The sequence below is a fragment of the Lepisosteus platostomus genome, chromosome 12 (genome assembly GCF_059453375.1).
Source record: "Lepisosteus platostomus isolate fLepPlt1 chromosome 12, fLepPlt1.hap1, whole genome shotgun sequence".
NCBI lineage: Eukaryota > Metazoa > Chordata > Actinopteri > Semionotiformes > Lepisosteidae > Lepisosteus > Lepisosteus platostomus.
The window spans coordinates 3378755-3406363 of record NC_142622.1 but is presented as its reverse complement, the minus strand read 5'-3'; the positions used below and the strand labels follow the sequence as shown (position 1 = coordinate 3406363).

The following is a 27609-nucleotide window of genomic DNA, read 5'->3' as shown; positions in this document are numbered from 1 at the left end:
TCTTAACGGATCTGGAGGAGTCAGCCACATGACTTGGGATTTGGGGCATGATTTTCTCAATTCTCTGTTTTCAGGGTTTTCCCCTGTTGTTTCAAGTGTCTCCCCCAGTTGTTGTATTGCTTGAAAGAATTCCTAGGCCTGACTTTCTCAACACGTTTTAGAATTTTTTATAAACCTGAATGAAATCCCTTATAGTCTGTCCGTATAGACATTCCCTTCAGGCCAGAAATACGTGCTGTTGCTCTTCTTTGTACTGCTTGTATAGCAATACAGGAACTTTCTTCACCAACACTGAACACAATATTCCAAGAGAGGTCTAATTAATGCATTGCATAGTTTTAACATATCTTACCTTGATGTTAATTCTACACTCTCATCAAGATATCCCAGTGTTTACTGGCCTTTCTATTTTTTCTCCACACTTTCTATTGTAGCTGAAGAAAGAGATGAGTCTACAAACCCTGCCCTTTTTCTCCTGTATCCATCCTTCCATTCATCCATCTGCTAACCGATAACTGATATGTTGTGGGGGAGTCAGAGCCTATCCTAGTCCATCGCAGTGTACACTTATCTGCCCAGTCCTGGTTGGTGACATCAACTTGTGTTGCTTGTGCTGTTGTTGAAGTATTGGCTTTTTTGCATTATCTGTAAACTTAACAAACTTAATTACAGACCTGGAAGTCTAGATTATTTATAGACCTGGAAACACGATGAACTTAACTTAAACGTTATCCCTGGGGTACACCTCTAGTCTATGGTAACTTGTCATCTGTAACCTTTGCATTCTGTTTTTTTACTAATACCTTGTCCAGTCCTGAAGCTTAAGGTTTGAGGCCTTTTATATATTTCAGCAGAAGCTTTCTGAAAGTTCAAATATATAATGTCATTATAGTTTCTTTATTAAATCTAATAGGACTTGATTAGTGCACCTGTTGCAATAACTGAAAATAAAAATTACATTTCGACTAGTAAATTACATTGCTAACCACCATAGTTTCATTTTTTAATAATCTTGGTGATAACATTTTTATCAAAATTTATTTCCTTCCTTACCATCTGAAAAAGTTTGACCCACACCTCCGTTTTGATCAATCGCAATTCTGATTTGTGTTTTTTGTTTAGAAACCACAAAAATAGAATCACGCAATTTTAATTTTTTTTTCGAACGATTTATTCATATGATTTACTATAACGATATATGTTAATAATCGCTATACTGTTTATGGATAAGAAACAAATAAATTATCAGATTAATGGCAAATACAATTGTCATTTGTATAGTTTTTACATTTTAATATATACTGCGTGTAAAACATAATCACAAACAATAGACCACAAATAAGGCTATAAAAACTAATTAATCCTCCAAAGAGATAGCACTGAAAAGTCTTAAATCTTAAATCTCTGATTAGAGTACATTACTTTAGTGTCTGACCTTTCCAACACAATAAATGCCTTAGTCAACCACCAGATGGTAATGGCCTCTGCATAGGGTTCTATTGCTTAATTAGGGCCCTAGAGTCACGACAGACACAACAACCCCCTTTTCTTACAATTAATATTGCCACTGAGCACTATTAATGACCTGACTTTTTCACAAAGGAAAGATCCTCCATTAACAAAGGAGACTTTTTTGTTCTTTTAGACTCGGTATGGGTATAGTGTCTGAATTAGTGATCAATATGTTATGCTAAACAAGCTGCAGTGATTAGGCTTTTTATACTGCCTGCATTTTTCCATACAGATAATTGCCTGCAAAACACAAACAAGAATTTCTGTTGAGCTAAAAAAAATGCCAGTTCATGATTGTTTTCGCATCATCCGTGAGAAAACATCCACATTTGATACAAGCAAAATGAAGAACATTTATTGTATTGTTGTATCACAGCATGGACAGATCCAAGTAAAGCCAAGAAGATATAAAAAAGCTGGATATTGCTACACTAAAGCTGTACCTATTATTCATTTTTAACTACGTACCTCTCTGACATGGAAAGGCAAATAAACTAAACTATAAAGCAGGGCGTAACAGAACATTTGTGCTGTATGTCTCACTCAATTGGATTGCATCTTACACTTATTAGTGGATGGATCTGCTTTCCTTTTGAGTTTGTAATTCCTAAATGGTTACTCCATTTAGCAACAGCTGCAATCCCTGCTGTTCAGAAGGTTTGAGAAGGCCAAAATTACACAAAGTCTTTAAGCCTGAATCAAAAGCTGGGAAAGGTGTTTCCTTGGCAGGCAAAATGTGAACATTGCTTTTGATATGTAAAGCACACTCTTTACTCTTCTTTTTAGCAACACGTTGGCATTCAAACTGAGAGTTTGCAAAGCTGCTGATAATCCTAATGTGATTTTAAAGGGATTGCCAATGTGCCATATCCTGTAAATAAATTTCAAGTCAAACTTTTTAATGCCTCCTTTCATTTAAATCCTGCAGTGAGGAATTTGTATGTACTGTATAAAACCGGAGAATAACAGGAACAAGAAAAAATAACATATAAAGAGAACAAGATAAAACACAGAACAATTGTAAATACCAAATAGCATCAAGAATATGACAATGTCTTTTCTCTCTCTTTTGGATCAATAACATTATTTGAGACGTACAGTGAATGAAAAAGGATTGGACATGCAAATGTAAGCTTGATTTCTTACATTTCAGGAATAACAATCCAACTACTGTATTGTGATACACATTACTAGATTGTTTTAATGGACAAAGCAAGATTATTATTGTGTCTTACTGTTATAGACTTTCAATCCAGAAAACAAAGAAACATATAGCATTGGCATCCTGTATTTGAAGCAGCAAATGATATGTGGAGCACATAGATACTGTATGCCTGTAAATCTAAAGATGTCTAGATTTAATTAGCTTGGTTACATAAATCATGGGAACATTGTTATTAGGACATTTCATTAGGGTGAGCAAGAGTTCAATACAGTTAGAAGTGTCTTTCAAAAGTATGTTAGGAGCTCAGAACAAATGATTTCCTACACTTCATCAAGTGAATAATTATATACACTAGGTTCAAACACTTTTTTGTTGCTGAAAATTAATATTGATATTATTTTCATCATGGTTGTTCTTTATGTTGCCATTTTAGAAATCATTAAAGGCAGTGCAACAGTGAGTTTTCAAAACTAAATTTTTAAAATGGCAATGTTTAGTTGCAAATGCTAGTTGCAAATGCTGTTTAAAGGTTCAGCTATATCTTTTGTTTGCTGTGTTTTGTTTCTGAAAATCAATACTGAACTCTAATGTTAGATGCTAGGTGCAGCGTAAAAGAATAAACAAACACAAACAAGACCTGCTGCTACTCCAAGATATCCTCCACATGCATCCTTAAGAGGCAAGCATGCAGGTGAAATGTACTTTTCATCTGCAGAAACACCAAATCCTTGTGTTTTTATCTTACATTCTCAAAATTTCAAACCCCTCTGTTGCCGTTAACTTTACACAGTATAAAATATGTCAAGAGAAGGCAAACTTATTACACATGCATGAACTGTACTGATCTAATCATAAAAGATAAAATGAAAGACAAGACTGAGTTCTGGTGAGACTTCAATGGACTGAATCGCTAATGTCTGCATTGCATTTCTCTGCTTCTCTAGTTGTCTGTATCTCCAGCTATGCTTGAATAAGTATTGGGTAATCTAATCGGCAGTAGAAATTAGAAATGTGCTGGCGTGTGCCTGAGAATACCTCTGGTAATAAAAGAATTACAGGCAATCTCACAGTTCTTTGTAATTACAGTATATAGAAAGAAAATCTCAGAAACAATATTGTGTGAAATAATCATTCTTTCCTTCCTTTTATAACTATCCAAAATAAATAATTAAAATTTATTTACAGGTTGCTTGAGCTTTAGACTGGAAGAGAGAGCCTAATCACGTGCATGTGAACATATGGGCACAATGAACGCTGCTTACACCTACAATCTCTCAGCATTAACTTCATTCATGCATTCATCTTATTTTCCACAGTTTGTCAAATCATACTGTAGGTGGCCAAATTAATTCCTGAATCTGCCTGCATGGCATTGTTTTCCTGCTCTACAGTATGTAGCATAATGCCTTAAATTGTTTTGTAAGTTCAAGTAAAGAGAACAGAAACGTTCTGTGTGTTCGCAATGTGTGATGCTCCTAAACTTTCAACATCCTGCTTACTGTAATTCCTGAAACACATCTATTTCTGACAGAAACGAACCAGAGGGAAGCTTTGTGGAAGTGTATTAAAGCCAAGATCTGGAAGCTTTAAACCAGGTAGTGGGAGTCTGGGACAAGCTGCTCAGTCCTGATGTTGAAGCCACTGCCCTGGTGTCTTTCAAGATAAGATCATTAATAAGCTACTAACTAATGGGCTAGACGGGTCAAACGGACTCCTCTGAATTGTAAACATTCTTATGTTGTTTCTATTTATTAACAAATAAAGCATTAGTTTTAACTAAAGGCACCGTTGCTTACTTTTTGTGAGAAATCTGAAATAAATGCCACAATAAAAAAAAAGTCTCAAGTCTCAAAGGTCTTGTGTGGTCAAGGTACAGTAGTTATTAATATTCTTTTATTTTTAGGTCTTACAAAGTAAGCCACTTCCATTTAAAAGCCTCTTCAGGGACACCTTCAGAGGGCGTGGGGGCTACACTTGTTAAAATATCCCAGTGTATATTTCCAGTCCTGCAGACCAGCAACAGAACGCTAAAAATCCAGTTTAAAAGAGGTCATTTAAAATTTCAGCATCTTTGTTGATTTTTTTGTTTTCAATTTATGTGACTAGTGCAAGTGCTATATAGTCAGCAGGCTTGCACGGCTGAAATCTGAATGAATACCAATGGGCAGGTGGCATGACTTAATTACCTACCTGTTATTTCAAAAGTGATCGACAGTAGTGGTGCAACACTAGGCTTCTGCTTGGTCTGAGACTGACTGTCTGAAATAACAGGCAAATAGCACTATTAGAGAAAAAGAAATAACATGGCGGGGGTAAACAGTTATAAAAATACAAATAAATCAAAATATACGCGGCCTGCTTTTTTGACAAACAATCAACGTTCAAGTCAGAGTTTCCCATTAAAAGTCAATTCAAAAGAAACCGAAGTGCCTCCTTGAGTTTTCCATCACACGCATTTTCTTTTGAAAAACTGAAACACTGAGGGCTGCATCTCACAGCAGCTTCCTTTATGAGAGAGAATGACTTGCAGGGAGCATCTGCTATTTCCTCATTGGAAGCAAGGATTCTATCACCCACTGCAACATGGAAATTCTCCCTTGAGCTGTTTTAGCTAAAACCCACTCTGGTATGTGCCTTCAAAAAACTGCTCTCATGTTTATGCATTGGAGTGCTAGTTACTGTATATTTTAATAAGCTCTCTCAGGCCTGATGAGATTACCTCCTGATGGATTCTGAATATTCCTGTCACACACTGATAAGGATGGATTCCTACACAGCCCCCAATCATTCATGCAGTCGTGGGGTTTCAGAACAGCTGGATTCCAGATAACTGCATTACAGAACACTCAATGGCATTTTAATGACGTTCTTCAATTTTGTATTTTCTTTTTTTTTTAATGAAAAATCTTCATTTGTCTATAATTACTGAAGTAATTTGTTGTTGAGTATTTCTGTTTTATTTTCTTTTTTATAATAGGCTGTTTAAGTGCCTACAGCTGGGCAACAGCTACAGTATAAACATTTTCTCTTTTGCAACTAAAATGGCGGCGATGGCCATTCTGAATGCAAAGAGTTCTTAAAATATATTTACAAGGTATGCAATATTTTAGACAAAGAATTGCAGGTATTGTACCAACAATAATAATCATCTTCAAGGATACGATCTCAAAATGAAGAAAAGGTGACATCTCCAGGGATACCTAATATATGACACTCCTTCATCACAGCTCAATCTACTGTATGTTGTTACTTAACCTTTAAAATAAAAAAAATGTTTTTTTTATTACTCTTCACAAAAAAGTTTGCATTGGTCATTGTCTATTGTAATCCTATTCATAATGGACAGTGAAATAGCACAGTCTACATTTATACATTTAAAGGTCTGCAATAATATACTTATAAACAGCTTATGAGTTTATTTCTGGCAATAAGCACATAAAAAACGTACTACAGTGACAGGACGATATTCTCAAAATAATGAGAACTGATTTGAATATACTGCATGAGTCACTGTCATTAAATTTTCTACATATAGGAGAATCACAGGTCCCTCACAAATTAATATTTATGTTTTGATTCGTAGAACTGGCATTCAGATAAGCATCAGAACTCTGTAAATTTTAAAATCTCAATTTTAGGTAGCCCTGATTTTCTGTATTCTTGGCAGTGATTTTATGCAGACATCAAAGGAAAAGGTCACTAGGATAGTTTTGGTTAAAAAAAAACATTAAAAATCACTTTGCAGGCCTTGTATTTAGTGTAAATGCTGCTAGGACCCCTTTTGTACAATGTTAAAATAATTTGATAAAACCAGTTCTACTTTCATGTTATTTAATAATATGGAATATTTAGTTATTCAAATAGAGGTACAGTATACTTATGAATGTGTCAGAAAACAAGAGAGCTATGCAGAGAGAAAATAATTAATTTAAAGTGTATCTCCATCAGAAACCACAATGAAAATGCCTTTGAGAAGCCGAACACTAAGAAGATAATTACACGAAGACAGATTTCAAGAACTTAGACTGATATGTTGCAGTTTATTGTAGAGCTCAATCATCACTTTTTTTATTGAACGTACTTGAAACCTCTAGTGCTGTCGTCTTAAAAAGGACCGTTAGAGACTCCCCGTCCTGTTAGATTTGGCTGAAAATGCACTGTGATGAGATCTGGGAATTCATGTCTTCACAAATTCTGACAAACAGCTTTATGTAATAACACGTGTAGTCAAGATGCTCTGAAGCCGTATATTAATAACAATTTCTGCCTCCCATAGCGTCTTGAATTCCCCTCCAAACAATCATGATAGAACTTATCCTTCTCATTTGCCTTCTATGCACAGAGCACTGAGCCAGTTACTGCAGTGACGTCAAGACCCCCAGAAATCTAAACAGTGCAAAGCTCTGCCTTGGCTGACGACCTGGTATTTCAACGATCCTAGACCTATCCACTGTCTAGGGCAGTGGTTCCCAATCCTGGTCCTGGTGACCCACACTCCTGCTGGCTTTCATTCCAGCCCACCTTCATTAGATCATTGAGGCCTTGCTTGATCTAAGAAGTTGCTTCATTTTAATACTTGCATTTTTGTTTCTGGTCACAAGTCTAGGATTTTACAAAATACCTCTGAACCTCTGTAATAGGGAGTGGAGCCGTGCATGCTTGGAGTCCGCAGGCAACTGGGATCCAATCCCAGCAAGGGCAGGGAGAACGGCACTTGTCACCCCTACAGTCTTCTCCAGTGAGAAACATTAGCCCTTGCTCCCACCCTTGCTCAGAAGATAGACAGTCTCATTTGTTAAGTCACACTGCCGGGTCCTGGCATCGGCCATGTAAATGTACATGCTAAGTGCTAAAGAAATCATAACATTAAACCTTTGGCTTTTTAGCAATGGTTTCAGTTCCAAAGATCCATTAAGAGGCAAACATAACTGACAGCTTGTCTCAGTTACTCCCATTAAACTATTATCTATTAGAATGGGGTGAGCATTGTCTTCTCAATGATAAGCTTATAGAAACATAACCTTTCTGAACTAATTGAGACAAGATAGCCCTTCACCTTCAGATGCTACTGTACTTAATCTGCGTTCTCCAAGTGTTTACAGTACATGTCTATGCAAACGTACAGTGTGTCCACATTGTGTAAAATGACCATATTTCTTTTTTACTGCTCATTACTCTAAGGCTCATGTCCTGTAGCTGTCATGGCAGTTGTACTGGTTCTGATCCTGGGGCAGAGACAAAAGCATTTCAGGTACCATCACTCAAAAGACGGAAATAAAATCTAATAATCTCCTATCCATAATCAGCCCATTAATTTACATAAAAAGTCTCAAATATTTAACATGATACTGTGCCAACGACAATCACCAATACATAAAATGATGGTAGCCATACAAATAAAAGTGCCCGAATCAGGAAGTAGAAAACAACAACAAAAGAGATTATTAGAAACCTTTCCTAACCAAGGATTCAACTTTCTGCTGAATTCTGTTCGTCCTCAGATCCCCCTGCATCAAAACAAAACAGCAGAAATGTCTCCAAAATAGCTGTATGATTGAGAAGCTGCCCTCTTTGTTCAGATGGCGAGCTTGTTGTAAGTGCCTACAATGAGCAACGAACCGCACAGATCAATCAAAAAAGCAACGCGGAACAGTGTGAGAGTGAGAGTGAAAAAAACCCTTGAACCTTTCAGGCGCAGGAGCGATCAGAAAACAACATGGCAGGAACTGAGCAGCTGTGAGGGGTAAAATCAGACGCATTCTGGTGAAGAGAACAAGGTGCTCAGCCATGAGCAATGAAAGTAAAACCTCCATTTTCCTTTTGTTTTATTCTGAGGTGGCTAATACATTTTCATAGACATTGAGCTTATCCTTTTTCTTTGTTTGTTATATTTTAGCGAACTACATACAGTAAGGGATCCCAACAGATTCTTCCTTCAGGGAGCATGACAAGAAGGACCCATGTACAGAAACCTGTAAATTATGTTGCATTAGTGAGGTATTTTATATGGCTTATGTAGTGCCAACCAGACGTCTTTACAAAACCCACCCTTAACTTAACCTTCACTTCCCTTTTCTGCATTCACACACTTAGTTTTTCTATAACCTTGGATTTACTGGGAGTAATGAATGGCAGACACTGTTTGGCTAGACGTTGGGAATAAAACTGCTGTCCCCAACAATCTGACACAATAAGTATCAAGCTCCATTTACCTCCACTACAGTCTGAGATTTTATCTCACCGTGAATAGATTTCTGAGACTATGGCACAGCCCCAACGTATCCAGTCCAGAAAATCTCTCTGAAAATGCTCTCTGTCTGATCTTGCATGCTTATACAAGGAGTGAAACCCGCTCCCTGCTGGAGCTGCTGATTGCTCTGCCTGCCTGCCCTCTGCACGTGGTAACTCTGCTGCTCCCTGGAGAGATAAAGTGTGGCTCCCAATGCTCTGATCTAATCTCATCACACCGGATTCCTCTGCCTCATCACAATTCATAATGCAGACCCCCCAAGAAATGCAGTCACATAAACCCTAATGTTTATCAATTACACTTGATAAACCACTTTTTTTTTTAAATAAGCTACCAGAATATAAAGACAGCACTACATTCATACAACTTACATTCAGACCACATTTCTGACCCTCACAGGGGCAGCAAAATCGCAACTGGTGCCAATCTAATGTACAGTATGAGTGGACGCATATCTGGCCCTTGCCTGTATGTTTCTATCCTATTACCAGTAAGAATGTGTAAGCAACCGCCAAAGTGAAAACTGGAAACAAAGACACGATTGCACTTTGAAGTTCAGCAGTGCTTTGAGTTGCCTTGGTTTGACAGATTTCACAGAAGCTGTCCTGTGAAATTATATGTATTTTTATTGTAATGGAATTTCTATTGCCCTTGTACAGTACATTCTGGATAGTTATGTTGTTCAAAACCACCTTCGCAGATACATTATCAAGAGGACAAGTGTGTGTAAATTGTCTCACTTAATGGCAATACCTGTGGCTATGTTTTGTTAACATTCACTTGTGGTTGTGTCATGCAGAATATAATATTTGATTTTAAAACTTCTTTTACGTAGTTGCTAGTTACTGTAGTTGCTGGCCACATTTTATAGTAAACCTCAATTAATTAATTTACAATTACTGTATTGGTATATAATATGTATTGTATTTATTGTAACTATTCATCAATACGAAATTCTGCTGCAAAAATACAGTATCTGATGCCTGGTAGTAATGTACTGTGGTGCCTGTAGTAAAAACATATTTATTCGATCACAAGTTATTTATTCAGCAAAATGCAACGTAATGAAAATTTTAAAAACTGGCACCAATATGATTTCATTTAAACTGATTGTTGTTGTTGATCCCCAGACTGAATAAAACATGTCTTACGAAAAAAAAAGAATTTAACAAATCTTAAATAGGTTTGTGTTCATTTTAAGTGTTACCTGTGTCAGCATCAAGCATTTTACAGGAGAAATTGAGAAAGCAAAAATGGGAGAGCGATGAGTAAACCACATTTAATCCATCTTATTTACATTTCCTACAGTTGCTGCCACCTCTTCCTGTCTTGTTATTTTGCTCTCGTGTATTTCCAGGTTTCCATCACTGCTACATTCCTAAAAGGATGTTTGACAAAGGTTCGGCCGACATTTCAGATGCAAATATGAATGAACTAGGTTGCCTTTAAAATCAAACGTGAAGGAGTAGATTGAAAACAAATGCTGAGCTAAATTTAAGGCAGCCAAGTAAAAGTTAAAGTTAAAGTTTTAGACTTGCTAAACATCTATGTGTCTGTTATTATAGGGTATTGATACTTACATTTTTGTGTTTGTGATTCTCATTATATAGCATTGATATAAAAATCCTTTGTGTTTCTATGGCCATATGTTTCAACTCAATTCGATTGTTTTGCTGGTAGTTTTTATAAGTTTTTATAAGTAAACAATTAAATTTTGTATAGGTCAATAGCCAAGATTACTCATTGTACAGCCTCTTTTTTGTTTGAGAAGCAGGGTTTTCTATATGGAAGAAATAAAAACACATACAGTAGCAAGTAGCAGCTCCTTCCTTACAGTTCATTTCATACTAGATCATTACAAGTTGATAGCCTGCCACCCCCCAGATAAACCATTCTATGCCTAAGAAAAGATGGCCAAAATGGTTTAACAGATCATTCAAGATAAGCATTGTGAAAAAGAAAGCATGTTATAGAAAATTGAAAAGGGACCACAATACACAGAAACATAAAGAGTGCATTGAGCTGTACATCAGGCTATCAGAAATGTTAAAAGAGATCAATTTCACATCAGATAATGTATCTCTAGTCATTCAAAAATGTTGATGCTAACTTCTAGAATTAATTAATAAAAAAATACAAAAAATACAAAAAAAGTTGTTTTTTAAAGACAGCATTGACCATTTTTTATAATTGTTTTGGTTGTGTCCCTCTGTGTCTAATTGGCTGTTCATTACCTGTCCTTTGTTTATCCTGTCTGTCTCAGATGATGTTCTGTTACATCTTAGCAGATTCCCCCACATTAATATCATGCCTAAGAACAAAGGTTATTTTCATGATGAAAAACAGAAAGGAGAAACACAATATTTCACCAGCAGAACCTTCTTCAGGTGCCCCACCCAGTTTTCCGGTGTACCTCCTTCAGGTATCACACCCGTGTTTCTCTGGTACCTGCTTCAGGTGTCACACCCATGTTTCTGCAGAGTCTTCTTCAGGTGTCGCACCTGTGTTTCTCTGGTACCTCCTTCAGGTGTCACACCCATGTTTCTCTGGTACCTCCTTGAGGTATAACACCTGTGTTTCTCTGGTACCTCCTTTAGGTGTCACACCAGCGTTTCTCTGGTACCTCCTTCAGGTGTCACACCCGTGTTTCTGCTGAGTCTTCTTCAGGTGTCACACCTGTGTTTCTCTGGTACCTCCTTCAGGTGTCACACCTGTGTTTCTCTGGTACCTGCTTCAGGTGTCACACCCGTGTTTCTACTGAGTCTTCCTCAGGTGTCACACCTGTGTTTCTCTGGTACCTCCTTCAGGTGTCACACCCGTGTTTCTGCTGAGTCTTCTTCAGGTGTCACACCTGTGTTTCTCTGGTACCTCCTTCAGGTGTCACACCTGTGTTTCTCTGGTACCTGCTTCAGGTGTCACACCCGTGTTTCTACTGAGTCTTCCTCAGGTGTCACACCTGTGTTTCTCTGGTACCTCCTTCAGGTGTCACACCAGTGTTTCTCTGGTACCTGCTTCAGGTGTCACACCCGTGTTTCTCTGGAACCCGCTTCAGGTGTCACACCCGTGTTTCTGCTAAGTCTTCTTCAGGTGTCACACCTGTGTTTCTCTGGTACCTCCTTCACGTGTCACACCCGTGTTTCTATGGTACCTGCTTCAGGTGTCACACTCATGTTTCTCTAGTACCTCCTCTGGTACCTCAAAATGGTGCATTTCTTCTTTCTACTTTTACAACACATGCTCCTCACTATACCATACTTATACTGTTCACCAGCTGCCTGTTTGCTTTAGTCAGCATTTATAGTTTATAGTTTAAATCAAGCTTTCCTAAATCTCCATTTTTACATCAAGCCCTGGGCTCTACAACACCTTCCTCTTCTATTACTCTGATAAATATTTACAGGGGGAATATTTAGGAGATCAGTTATCTTTTTTTGTCTTATCGTGCTACTAGATCTATTAGAATCATTCAAATGTTTAACTCTTGTTTAACTGTTTAATTTTTCATTACGTATTTATGAATACTTCAGTAGCCTGTGTAACAGATTTCTTAATATCGACAGACAACACCACATTGTGAGCCTTGTTGTTGATCTCACTTTTGGAATACCTTGCAGAAGTTGTTTTCATACAAATCACTAGACTGCTTTCAAATATTTGAACAGCTTTAACAGGTGTAATGTAAACACTTTTTACAATTGCACTCAAATGATTTATTTGTATATTTTAAATAATGGACAGCCTAGAAGCGCTGTGGTTAGCATTTCTGCCTTGCTGTGTAGGTCACTGGGTTCAATTCTATACCAGGGGTGCTATCCGCATGGAGTTTTTATGTTCTACCTGTGCTTGCATGGGTTTCCCCTGGGTGCTCTGGTTTCCTTCCACAGTGGTGAGTGTGTGCACGTTTGTCTTTGTGTGCTCTGTGCTGGACTGGCGTCCCATCGGGAGTGTATCCTGCCTTGCACCCACTGCTTGCCAGGATAGGCTCTGGCTCCCCTGCAAACATGCACTGGATAAAGCAGTTACAAAATGGATGGATATTTTGAATTATTAAAATTCACTGATGTTTAAAGTATATTATCAGAACTTCCGAATGATTGATCCTCTGTGAATATTGAATTCATAAATTAGGAAGGGGTGCCTTTCATTCCTGTCCCAATGTAAAACAATGTCTAGTTTTCAATAATGTAAGTAAGTGATCAAATACTGTTGGGTGCCTCTGCTGTACATGTGCATGTCTGCAATTTGCAACATTTCAAACCATGTTTGTTAGCTTCTTGTTTGATACTTGTATTGCATCCCATTGCCCCCTAAGAATTCCCAGCCCGGCTTTGAATTGTGAGTATGGATTTATTTACCTTCTTTTTCTTTCAGTGTGTTCAGGTAGGAGAGGAGGTCTTCATTGGTCTGGACACAGTACACCTCCCTGTTCTGAACTCCCCCTCCACAGAGGCTGGTCTGATTCCCCCTTCTGCGATCCTGCTGGCTGAGCAGGGTGTCCACACGGCACTCACTCCACTCCGTTGTTCTCCACCCGTACCTGCACAAGGGAAAGGCCATAACCCTTCAGCAGTCTGTTTGGTTGGCTTCGGGACCCATCCTCCTCCCCACAGACTCCCCAGGAACCTGAATTATTTGAATGGCTCCTGCAGTTCACAGAGACCAACTGCGCGTGAAGGTGAAGGTTAGAAATGTGTTTAAGGTAAGGAACACTGTTATGTTAGGGCTAAAGGTAAGTTTAATTTTACAGTCATAAGAACATATACTGTAGTAAGAAACCTGTGGACATGTGACTACTTCAGTGGAGATTTTTTTAGTAGACAGAAAATACGAGCTTTGCTGCTATGAAAATAATACTAACCGAACACTCCCCTAATTCAACTGAAAACTGTGTGATTTAAAATAGCAGTGTGACTGAGCAAAGTATCTTTCTCATGTTCATTTAGACATAAAGCCATGTAGTGAACCAGATCCCTGCCTAATGCTTTAAGATTCTTAAAATCCGGTCATGTTCAGAGAAGGAAAACAGGGGTGGCACCAGTCTGGCACAACAGAGGGAAGATCTCTTTCACTTCCTGGCTAACACTGTACAATGTGCAAATTATTTTCGAATATTTGCCTATTTACATGTGAATACCAGTTTCTTATATTTTCGGTATATTTATTGAAATTCCAGGCAGGAGTTCTAAAGTGAAGACTTGCATTAATGCCTTATTATACTCTTCCCAGTTTCAGTAAGCCTGAAAAGATCAGATAAGATTTGGAATATCAGTGCATCAGATTTGTTCTGAGAACAACCTCTGATCTTTTAAAATTTGAAAGCTTTATTTCCCTCAAACCTTTTTTTTCTATGAAGAAATATAAATGACATTTTCATCTTCTACAGTAGCTCGGCAAGACCACTAATTTAGATGTATTCATTTCCAATGCATTTAAATATGTACAATTTCCCTGGAGCTTTCTAGAATTTACTGACTTGTGACCCATTCAGGCGACCCACAATGCAACAAAGAGGTGAAAACATAGTTCGATTTTTAAATGGATGTCCCATGGTGCTTTCTTAATTGAAAAGGCTATTTGAAAATACTAGAATTATACTGTTTCTTCAGGCATAATATTAAAGCTTGTGCCGCTTCTTAAGTATATGTTTAGGTACAGTATTTTATGTCCTAATATACTGTACTTTTCCCATTTGTTATCAGAATTTGTTAACTAAAGGATCTACCAGATTAAAAATTTATAATATTGTAAATAAAATTAGAAAACAAAGTATTACTATATGCAACGGTTCATTACTGTAGATTAATAATCTCATTGCAGTAGAAAATTTACACAAGTTAAAAACATGCAACTGTGCAAAATTCCCAGTTGGAAGCAAATGTTGAAAAACTTACCTCCAGCAGATTTCTATTTCAATTAGTATTAAATAGCAGATTCCTAATTAACTGCATTTATAAACCGAATTGAATTTGTTATTAAAACCCAGTTTATTTGATAGAAGGAAAACCAAATAAAACCGAAGAGCTGTGGAAGTGGTTGCATGTTGTCTGCCTTTGATCCCGTGCTTGTTGAAGGGAAAGAGCTCTGCATTATTGATGAAGGACTTTGCAGGCGTTGTGAAGCTGGTGGCTTTACTGGAAGGTCCTAGCATGGTGGCTTGAAATGTCATTCGGCAAACACATGATTGTTTCATGTACAAAACTGCTTAAATGATCCTCAAACAGGATACAATTGACTTAGTAAAATAATAGTTAAACAACAAGAACTAAAACTAAAAATTATACATACGGTATATTGCGAGAGAGAGTTGCTATATTGCAACTGTAAACATGCCTTTTTGCACAGTTACTAATTATATATTATGTATTATACATTATACATGGGATACATTTCTTTCCTGCTTAGAACGTATGATTGCTTGTTTCAATGCTAGTTTGTTGTTTTTTTTAATTATGAGAAAGGAACCCTTTCAAGTGCTTTACAGGCATGTGATTTTACATTTTACATGTAAGTAATGCTGAAGTACTATTTAAATGCAAAACAAATACATGTATCTGTGGCCAGCAGTTACTGTAGATTCTGAGCCAGCGCCTGGGTTTGGATCATAGATGACAAGCCCAATCTATGCTGTTAATCTTGAATCTGTGCTATGGGGCCAATGTGATCTCAATAAGCAAATGAAGAACACGACACAACAGTCAATTGCTTACACAACTGAAAACTGAGTAAAGAGAGCAAAAAATAAGAACGCAGTTCAAGACGATATCAACAACTTAAACATGTCACATTCGTCTGAAAAACTACAAAGAAGCTTAATTTGTTTAGAAGTCTACCAGAGTAAAATTTGTACTCCTACTGCCCATAGATTGCAAAATGAAATATGTACAGTATATGGTGTGAGACTACAATTGGAAACTGCTCTTTTGATTAGTTTAAATGTACAACTTTGAGAGGAAAATGAGAAACAGTATTCAGATTCCCAGCAGTGTACTGGGTAAACTTTGTACTATGAAAGATCAAGTGAACGACAATATGGAAGTCATTCTTGTTTGGAAACACAGTTTAATTCACTTAAGGATATTTTGTGCAGATTTGTTTTACTTTACAGAGGTAGTGGATTTTTGGATCAAGCATGACCCTCATAACCTTTTATTGTCTCTGGTTAGAGGCTACACTAGAATGTGTATATTCTTCTTTCTACATGAAGGGAAGTTCCAGTTAGAAAGAGTCTGGATTCTTGAATTGGAGATTAGGAATGGTGACTAAAAAAATGAATTTCAAACACTGCCTTTTCTTTTTCATTTTTCTTCCACAGCCATCTGCAAATGAATCCACTGTCCTGAACAGTGCTGTATTATGTTAATGAGTCCCAGGAGACAAACATTTCTGTGGTTTTAGTTGTGAGCCTTCATTGTTTCAGTATACAAGACAGGGGGATCAATTTATTCCAGTGTTTTGATGCTACCTGGATCCAATTCTGTTTGTTTATTAATGTCAATCACTATGTACACAATGCACAATGGAACTTAAGTATAACCCCACAGAACGAGGTATTGGTATGAATGAAGTATACAGTATATTCCTTAAGTACTATAATTATCTGTTAAGTGTATATAATAAATTGAGTGATATCCACTAAATTTCTCACATATCACCAACTGAAAAAGCGACACTTTAATTAACTATAAAAAATTAATTGAGCAGAGCCTTGGTTAAAATTCCAACTCGGTGCTATAATCTGAATTTAAATGGACCACATGAAAAGCAATTTAGCAATGCTACTATATGACTAATACCACAAAATAAGAGTATTATGCTGTTCACAGGGTATCATGTGAAGTCTGTGGTCAGGTCAAGATCACTCATGACGGTGATGTTCAGTAACGTAAGACTTGTTGTTATGTAATGAAATTACCATTTCATTAGGTTTTGGTTTTCCAGAAGAAAACACTGCATGTATACAAAGTCAATAAATGCCATACATCAGCTGCTGTCTCACTAACCTGTGATAAACATGACACTCATACTGTACACACATGACACATACACACATGCCACATACTGTACACACATGCTCATACACACATGGCACATACTGTACAAACATGACACATATTTTACACACATGACACATTTTTTACACATGGCTCATACACACAACACATACTGTACACCCATGACACATACACACATGACACATACTGTACACACATGACTCATACACACACGGCACACACTGTAAACATATGATTCATACACACGACACATACTGTACGCACGACTCATACTGTACACACAACTCATACACACATGGCACATACTGTACACACATGCTCATACACACACGGCACATACTGTACACACATGACTCATACACATGACACATACTGTACACACATGGCACATACTGTACACACATGACTCATACACATGACACATACTGTACACACATGACTCATACACACGACACATACTGTACACCCATGACTCATACGCACATGGCGCTGAGTGATCGGCACTTACGAGGCGCAGGGCGGGATGCCGTCTCCTTGGGGGGTGCATGGCTCTTGCTCCTCCAGGACGGGGCACTCTGCCCCCCCCCCCACGGCGAACTGCTTGACACTCCTCGTCCTTCTGCGGACACCCCTGGGGGCGCTCGGGTCATAGCAATCCTTGGAGCAGGGACCCCACTCGGACCACTCCGTCACCTCGCAGGCCTTCCTCATGACACACGACTGGAAAGTGACGGGGAGCTTCTCCTGGGAACAAAGGCTGCAACAAAGACAGCAATCAATAAGCTGCCTCCTGAAACAGGGAATACTTTCTAGCAAGCAAAACAGAAAGCAAAATAAGTGGTATTAGGTGCTGTGCCTGTTTCTTAGCAAGAAGCATATAATTATACAGTGTATATCCACTTCGTGGGATGTTGTTAAACCCCTGGTTTAAACTAGTCTGTTTGATGTTTGATTTTTTTTTGTTGTTTTCCAACCATTGGTGGAAACTAATCAGAGGCTTTTGTAAATAAAATTGTAATTACAAGTGCTTAAATAAGGGTTTTTTTTCTAGGTTTTCTAAATGACTAGTAATTCAGTATTGAACAGTTTAAAATGTCCAATTAACTGTCTTTTTGTCTCCCTCTCACTTGTAAAGAAGTACAGCTGGCAAGCTATTAAAGCTATTAAAAGAAATTACACACTTACACAGCGCCTCCTTTTACAGCTCCATTTAGCAGCTTCTCTGAATGGTGATATATCAGGATCCAGAGGAGAGCTACAGGCACAAACCGCCTTCTAGGAATGTTAGTGCCCCTCCACCCACAGGCTGTTTATCTATCATGTACTGCTTTTACTGTATATCTTGCTAATCAATAATTCGCCAGATCAGCTTTTTTAATCTTATGACTTATTCTTACACATCAGATATTTTACATAGAATATTGCACATATTGACTGGCAATCTCAGCTACAATACGAAACAGATGTGAATCCAAATGAAGAACAGCCTTGGTGCATACTCAGACCTGGGACAGCTAATTCTATGAAATAATTATGTGGTCATTTATGACCTAAAAATCAACATGTGCTGACAGGAGAAAGTACTTCACAGTTTGTAGCAGGGGTTGCAATGCCTGTCCTTTTTTACATTCCATTTAATACAAATGTAACCGTACTAACTAAATTTTGCAATTCATTTTGTCATGCAGAATATTTCAAATGAATGACATGAATCTGGGGATCCTGCTCTATCTTTTGGCTCCAGCACAACCCTGTAACAGTTCTGACTTGAGGGAACACTCTCTTAAGTCGATTTCATGAAACAAGGCGTACATCCTGAGCTACTGTATGATACCGCATTGAGTGAGAAGGATAGATACTGTTATGGGCAAATGTTTCTGTATTTAATAAGAACATTAAGAATAATGTGGTTAATAATGATGATATTGTACATGTTACCAGGTCTTTATTATAACTTACTGTAAATGCATTTTGTGAAATTACTGTTTTATTATGGAATACACATAATTGCTATAGTAGGCAGTGGACCTTCAGTGCTTTTAAGAGCTGTTTTCTACAGCACAGTACTGTATATTGAAATACAGCACAGTATATTTCACCAAAGACCATTCATTTAATAAGACCAAATTTCTCTACACATTTTGTCTTTAATGACGGCAGAAAATAATTTTATTTAAAATAACTGTTAAACTAAAGTTAGTTTTTCACACTAACAATAATTATTTCAGATTAACAGGCAAAAGACTCCGATCAAAGACAGCACTAGTAAAACATCACCTTCAGAGATTGTTAAGGCATAGATTGAATAGAAACCTTTGTGTGAAGATAGCAAGTAACAGGAAAGTCATTTTATATTGCCCTGGACCTGTGTACATTATCTTTTCACAGCAACAAACAGAGAGGCACTTTAGCAGTGCAAGTTGTAGCATTTAAAGATCAATGAGAATTATCAGATTAGAGTTAAACGAAGAAAACATCAATACCAATTGGCAAGACACCAGCAGGTAACCCTTCACCAGTAAACAGATTCTATAGTCCACAACAATTAAGTTAAGAAAGCAGACAAAAAAGGATTTAGTCAAAAAAAAGGAAAGATATGCTGTCGTACCATCCAATCCATTTATAACTGCTTTATGCTGTACAGGGGACACCCGAAAAGCAACAGGCTCAAGGCAGGATACACCCTGGATGGAATGCTAGTCCATCACAGGGCACACAAAGATACAAATACACACACTCAAACATAAGGGCTGGTTTTCCCAGAAGACAATTCATCTACCACTTGTCTTCTGACTGCATGAGGAAATCAGAGCACCCAGAGCAAACCCACACAAACAAAGGTAAAATAGAAAAATCTCCATGCAGGTACAGTGTAGCACCCTAGGAATTGAACCCAGGATCACAGCCCTGCAAGGCTGAAATGATAACCACTATGCCAGCATGATACCCTGCCTGTCATACCTTGGCAGAAGATTAATTAAATGTATTACCATTCCATTGCTAAAATTAATCTGCCTGTATTGATGATCATATAGCTAAGATGATTAATTAATGTACAGTGTTTAAGGTTTAACAGTAAAAACAATCAGAAAGGAATAATAAATATCCAAAGGATTGTTGGCCAGATTCAGTGAGCTTTAGCTTCAGAGCACAGTTTGCTCTACTTTTTTTGAAGTAGCATAAACAACTATGAATATTTCAAAACAAGAAATAAATAAGTCTGAATATTAATATTTATGATCCTGTGGGGATCTAAGGGGTTCTCATACTGCTTTTGAAATCTTAGCAAATTTCCCTCTACCAAATCGTATCACACTAAGAAAGAACTAATAAATATTAACTACATTTGATTAACTACATAACTGATAAAACATGTTTTTTTTTACTTTACTTTAAAAAAAAAAGTTAAATTAACTTGTTGTTGTTTTTTTTAACTAGCTACGTTATACATGCTATTTAATATGCAGGGATTTAAATTATACAAACGCTTATTCTACTGGTCATGATTCAGTGAATGTCACAGAATTTTATGAGTTGTCCTTTTAAGTATAAAGTTGTCACTTCAACCGCTCAAAGTACAATCTTAACATGAAGCACTCGGTTGCTGTGATGGGTGAGGCTTGTAGAGCAGTGACAAAGACCAAACTAATAACCATCTATTTTTCCACGTCTAACACTGACAGCACAAAAATATATATGTAAAATATCCTGGGGGTTTATCACTGTGTTTTGGTTCTAACTTCCTTGGATTTTGCGTCAGTTATTTTGACAGAAAATGTCTGCATTTTCTTATTCATTTTTTACTCCAAAGGACACTTTAGATTAAGGGAACAGATATTTTGTCTACAATAAATTACATCTTGTTCCGTATCAACGTCTTCTGGATCCTCACATTTCCAGGCTGTCCTTAACTGCATGATTTTTTTCTGCACTACACTTACTGTATTTTATAGCACTTCAAACATAATGCATGGTTTTAATATGTTTTTCACATAATACTTTGTGACTTTGATGTATTATTATTAACCATTACATTCATGAGCAGCACCTTAAATGAATGCCCTGATTTTCTGGCACCGTAGTCCTACAGTAAAAAAATTACCTCCATTCGTAAAGGTCAATGGCATTAGTCTAAAATGATTAAGACGGTGAAATCTAAATTTGAAATCTGGAAACGTAAGGGAGAGGTCACTGTCATAGAAAGGTTTTGGTGAAATATTTTAATTTTAAGTATTATAGCCGTAAAATAAGTCGCAAACCACATCCTTACTTGCAGTAGCAAGCTTTAACAATATGATGTTGGCCTGACTATAGTGTGATTTAGAATTGACCTGGATATAACAAATGCAGTACCAACAGGGGAATGGATCTGATCCATCATTTCCCTATATGTCCTTAAACTTCCGTTTCCTTCATCAGCAAAAAAACAGATTGCCATTGGATGGAAAAAATCGAAACTAACAATGATGAGTGATATTCATGGGTGATATTGGTACAGTACGAGCACAGAACAGTACAGTACAAAAATCACTGTGCATGCCTAAAGTGATTTGTGTGTTCCTGGTGAATGATATCACCTAAGCTCTCACTCCTGCTTCTATTGTTAACGTCGCCTGTTAACCTGTTTTTTTTTTCGTCTCAATTACATAATAACAAGCCAAAAACATCCTTTGTGGGTTACGGAACAGATTAAAAAAGGTCTGCTCATGATGAAATGGAAGAATGAAAGAAATGACTAAGTACTGTACAGTATATGTCTGGATGATTACGTAAGGAGACGCTTACTTCAGAGCGGCAGGCTTCCCGTTTTTGTGTGTGCAGGCCACCTCGCGCGCCTGGTATCCGACCTGCAGGTCCCAGAATTTGCTCTCCTGCCTGTTCAGCCGGTTGCGGTTCCTCTTTTTCTTGATGAGCTCCCGGGTCTCGGGGTCCTTCACGGCCTTCTCCCTGGCCTTGCTCTTCCTGCGCTTCCCAGCCTGCCGGGCCTGTCTGGAGTGGGGGAGGGAGCAGTTCCCCCAGGGCCCCAGCTTCAGGCTGTACGGGCTCTCCTCGGCCTCGCAGGCGCCGGACCGGCACGGCTCGAGCTCCGTCAGGTCCGGGCAGGCGGAGCCCCCGTACAGCGGCGGGGCCAGGACCCTGCGGACCCGATTCCGCAGCCCCATCCCGCAGGTCCTGGAGCAGGCGGACCAAGGGGAGAACCCGGACACCACGCAGTCCCGAGGGCAGGGGATCAGGCACGCCTGCTCGAGGCGAGGCTTTGGCTCGAAGTATTCACAAATGACGTCCTCGGTGGGAGAGCCGTTCGCCTTCTGAACACAGGCCACCTCCCGGGTCTGAATGCCCTCCTCTCCTTTCACACACACCGGGGATTTATAAGATCCAGAGTTTCTCAGTGCCACAGGCAGGCACTGATTCCACTTGCCCAAGTGCCAGTCATACAACTCCCTGTGCCAGTCACACACCCTAAAACAGCTCTGCTGGTTGTCTGGCCTCTCAGCCTGTACACAGTTCGTGTCCAATGTTGTCCATCCTTCTACGTGAGCACACCAGACCTCCCTGCTTTGGCTGCCGCCTGGCCCGCACTCACTTCCCATACACCGCCCCCAAGGCCCTGTGAAGGCAAAAGGAAAGAAGTGCCATGAAAATAAACCCCTCTCAGCCACTTCAGATAATGTGTCCTTGAGGCCTCGAGCGCTTTCATCACAAGATGCACATTTTTAAGCACTACCGTAACCCTAAAATAAACCCTCGCTCATTACAAAAGACAGTCATGTTTTCTTCTGCTCATCGACCAGGAGGACAGATGCTCACTCAAAGCTTTTTCCACAAACAGCTCGTGTCTTGAGAAAGACTGAAAATCTGAAGCCATTTTTTAACAAATTTTATGCTTAAGTCAGAAAAGCTTCCAAGTGCAAATAACACTGAATTCATTCCTTAAAAAAAGTGGAGTTTTTTTTTAATGGAATTGGAATTATTGGTCAAAATTAAAGCAAGGTAATGGAAGCCAAGATGGATTTACAGCAAACCGGCACCGGAATATTACCAGTGAGTCTTCAGAATACATCAACCTCCACTATTAGACAAGAAAAGTACAGTAGAAGAAACGAGATGGAAACCTGCACAAACTGTCAGTGCAAGAAAAGTCGTCTCTGAGTCTCAAAAGTGTCTGAAAATATTTGCCTTGTCTAAAAAATTTTGTCTACTTCAAAAATATTTTGAACATTTAAAAGAAAAATAAAGACGCAATGTGGCTGACAGCCTTGGGTGATCCCAAAACAATGTGTCGGGAACTGCTGGGGTTTTGTATAAAAATGCCACTGTCGCCTGTCTTAGGATGTAGGATATTACAAAAACAATAAGGATGAGAGGTGCTTTCAAAACCGAAACAAGATGCACCCCAGCTTTTTAAACCTACTGTATGCTAACCAAAGGGGTACGTGAATTAGCAAATTCCCAGTACGGAGGAAGAAGCTCTAGCCCTGGATTTTCCAAGCACCATCCACAAGATCCCTCAATTGCAAAAGCATCTAATCTAAAGCAAAGTCTCATGCTTTCATAAAAATGGCACTCATTCACCAAAGAGCAGCTTGCCAGCCCGCTAAAATCAAACAATGCAGTAGCAGAAGAATGACAGAAAAAGAATGTCTTCTGTCATTATTTCACAAAAGTGTGAGTTTTGTTATTGAGTGCTGGTTCCAAGTCGAGGCCTATGCTATATAAGGCACTATGCTACAGGAGATGTTATCTGTCTGCACCAGTCCCACTGCATTGTTTCAAAGATTATTCACACTGTTTCACTTCTTTACCTGCAGTGTACTGGGAGACTGCTGGATAATAACCTACTTTGTGTCCCTTAGATTGGTGCTGCACTTCAATATTGGATGGTCTCCTATATGTAAATTTAGGAGGTGACTGAATTTACTGTAAATCTTTGGGATCCACTGAGATTACAAAATTCAGGGTAATAATGTATTTGTGTATCTGGCTAGAAGACAAAAAGGCCAGCACAAACTGAAAGAGTAATACAAGTGACGTGCAAAAAATGAAACAGGAACTGAACACCTGGTTTGGATGCAGAGCATATTTAGGAAATAACCGTAATTAACAAGTTACACTACTTGTCTGAGAATTAATAAACATTAATGCCATTTTGGGTAAGCTGAAGGATGTAGTTGAGAAATGAATTGTGACAGCTTCTGTCTAACCAGATGAGTTTTGATCAGGTATGAAAAATTAATCAAAGGCTGATCAATTGTGATTTCTGTGGACGCCGAGAAGCAAGGGTGGAGAGTGAATCACTTTGAATGTGGGGGAATAGGGAAGGATTAATGAATGCATGGTAGAAGACTTTATTTTGATTGTAGAGAATAGACTTAAGAGCACTTTTTTTCCAGAACAAATCCTCAATAACTTTAATTGTACTCCACAGACATACCTACAGTACTTTACCTCTGACAGGTAGTGTTGTCCATATTTTCATATACTGTAATGTGATTTTTGCAAGACCTAATATGACTTATTGTACGTGTGATTGTGTTTTTGTTTCTGCTTTGAAGGTTGTGTGAAAATAGCGCTCAGGAAGAGAAATATACATTTATCTAAAGTACTAATGCACGATTAATCCGCTTCATAGTCCTGGAATACTAATTCATTTTAATATGATGACCCCTGGATAATTGTTTCTGAAAGATCCTTTCAGAACCTCATTTCACTGGATCATTACAGAATGATGGTAATCACTGGTACAGAATGATGGTACAGAAAGAAACCTGCAACTTTAACCACTAAAAAAGAAAAAAAAAACATTAAGCCAAAGCATAAATTTCAAATTATCCCTTTAGGAATAAAGACAGATGGCTATGAAGCTTGAAGAATGAAGTCATGCTTTTTTATCCAGGCATTACAGATCCTCTGTTTCAGATAAACTAATTCAGCAAAACAAAGCAAGTTTCCACCCCTTTTATTACTAATATTATATAGTACATTAACATTTCACAAAATAAGATATTTTACTCATATTATATTACACAAGTATCCTTAATTACAGCAGCTGATGAAACCTAAGATCCTGGAGACTCTACTTTAAAGCCTATGTTCTTGGTACCTGGACAACATTATTTATTACTTTTCCTGTTGTTTGATGTGTACACAAGACTACCCACAGGCCAAAAATCGAACAGAAAGAAAAACAGAAGAACTCAAACATGGCACCACCCTGTCTACAAGTGATTTCAGACAAGCCCAGCCTGGAGCTCTGCTGCACACAGAGCAGGTGGGTGACATCATGGTGTTTTTCTCCTACAGTACATGACCAGGAGGCAGTGGTGCAGCCCTGTGATCCACACACCCAGAGGCTCTATTCAATAGCCTATCAGTGCAGTCATTGCAGGACCAGCGGATGGCTTGTTTGGTGAATATTTATCTATAGCCCTGCTCCCTCAAGAGAGCCCTAATCCAGCAGGTTTTGTAGGACACCATTAAATCACCAGTTTCCATAGACCAATTTACTTGTGATCAATTCTACAGGTGATCAAGCAAGTTAGAGATCATTACGGACTTAGTACAATGTGTCTAAGTACCCCTCAGACCTCAAGGCTCGGTCCCGAGATCCAAAAGAACAATTAAGTTATCTTTATTGAACAGATTACTTGTTTGATTCATCAGCAATGTACCAATGTTGTTTGTCTTTAAAAACAGGTAACCTATAGGATTAACTGGGTTGGAGCTCCAAAGAATCAGGGTTGTTGATCCAGATACAGTTGGACTCTAAGCTTTGCTGGAATAAAGCTGGAGTTACAGCACGTGTTTGTTACAACAAAGACTTTGACATATTGCATTATTATCAATAGTAATACTACCACAGGATTATTAACAGCAAAACAGTTTTAATATGTACACTCTGCCTCTTATAGCTGGGTTTAAGTTTATTATGGCTGCAAAATAGTTATTAAATTACAGTTCTCAATTCCTGAAGCACATTCCAATGTTCATACACTTTAAACAGTTATTCACTGTTTAAGATGAAATAGCTAACATAAAAACTGTCAGAAATTAAATAATTTGAAGTTTAGTCAGAATACACACAATTCATGCAAAGTTATTTTACTTCTAATGCTTGGGTTTTATGTATGAGGTCTTCACTGTACTATTGTGTGCATTATGAATACTGTTCTTACATGTGGAAGAAACATGCACACCACAGGCACACACAACCATCACACCTTGACATTTAAACATTTTTTCAATGCTTTTATCTTCCACAATAAACTGAAAAAAAGCTTTAGTGCTATGCACACAGAATTTCAAACATCTCAATCATATTTCTTATTGTATGTTAATAATATTGTTATTAGTAGTACTACCTCTGCATGATCAACAGCGCAATATTTTCAATATCAAGTAAAAAACCTTTTTTAACAAGAAATGGTACAAGACTGTCAAATCTCTAGATACTATAGATTAAATAAATGTAAGAGTAAATAATAAATAATGCATACTGTGTATTATATTATCTTCTTTTCAGACACTTTTCTCCAAGAATGGCTAATCACCCCCTAGAGTTCCCAGCAAGAATCTAAAAATATGTCTGCTGGAACACTCACCCTGTACTGTAAACGAGACTAATCTGAGATGCCACTGCTTTGCTTGTAGCAAAGGGGATATCAGTAACGAAACAGGGAATATTATTATGTGTGATGAACAGAAAGTAATGCCACCTCTTTATTCCTTGAAATATAATATATTTGACAATTAATTGTTGCAGAGCTATCTGCAGGAATATCTGGAGCTCTGCAGCAAAAGGTTGGAAAGTAAAATTTTGTTGCAACAAAATATGTTTTTCCTGTGGGTTTTCGTGGGTTCTAAATTCGATTCCCGCCTTAAGATTCTTCTGCTTTGCATTTATATGTTATTTTTTTCTGTTCGCTTATCTTTTCTGCTGCATACTGTACTGTGTGTGAGCATGTGTGAGCCCTGTAATGGACTGGCATCCTGTCCAGAGTGAATCCTGCCTCGCACCACTTATCCATTCAGGACAGGTTCACTGCAATCTTGTATTTGACTAAGCAGTTGTTGATAATCGATAATTGGACAACAATAATATTGATTGCAGAAAAATTAGTATAATTCTAAATGATATAATCATGCATCTGCCGTGATTTATTTTTTAGAACTTTGTTTTTATTTTTCTTCTAAGCATGTACGCTCTTGGCCACAGGATGTGCCCCTGATGTCCTTGGCATTCTTCAGTGTTCAATTGTCATTTGAATATTTACAAAATATTTACTTAGGCTTTGCTTATCAGCTCTGGATTTGTCTGCCTTCCTCCTTTATTTGCTCAGTCAGACAGTGTGGGTTCACATGCATCACTGTATTGATCTCCATTAAGGGTTTTTCTTAATTTCCAGACAGGAGCTCTCAAGGTCAAGACTGAATCCACAAGGTTGAAGAACATGATTTACTACAGAACCTGATACACAATAGAGACTCGGAGCCTTATTAAATCACTGTTCACTTTAATGTATTCCATATCCCCTGCTGTTCCATATTACATGCTGTTCATTTTAAGGTATGTAAAGTGGCAGAATCAGCTGTGGTCAAAATCAGTGTTTAAATCAAGTATGTACTGTATGTACAGCACTTTGGACTCCCTGGTATTAAATGAGAGATGG

The 27609-nt window shown here is 38.0% G+C and overlaps 1 protein-coding gene across 1 annotated transcript in view; it reads right to left on the bottom strand.

Moving 5' to 3' along the window:
- thsd7ab (thrombospondin, type I, domain containing 7Ab) overlaps positions 1-27609 on the bottom strand; it is a 200334-nt gene that overhangs the window by 65241 nt on the left and 107484 nt on the right. The window contains exons 4-7 of the mRNA XM_088600467.1: positions 21725-22550; positions 17448-17696; positions 13283-13464; positions 4868-4936 (exon numbers count right to left, since the gene is read on the bottom strand). Coding sequence (XP_088456593.1) covers positions 4868-4936; positions 13283-13464; positions 17448-17696; positions 21725-22550 — 1326 coding nt within the window. The remainder of the gene's footprint in view (positions 1-4867; positions 4937-13282; positions 13465-17447; positions 17697-21724; positions 22551-27609) is intronic.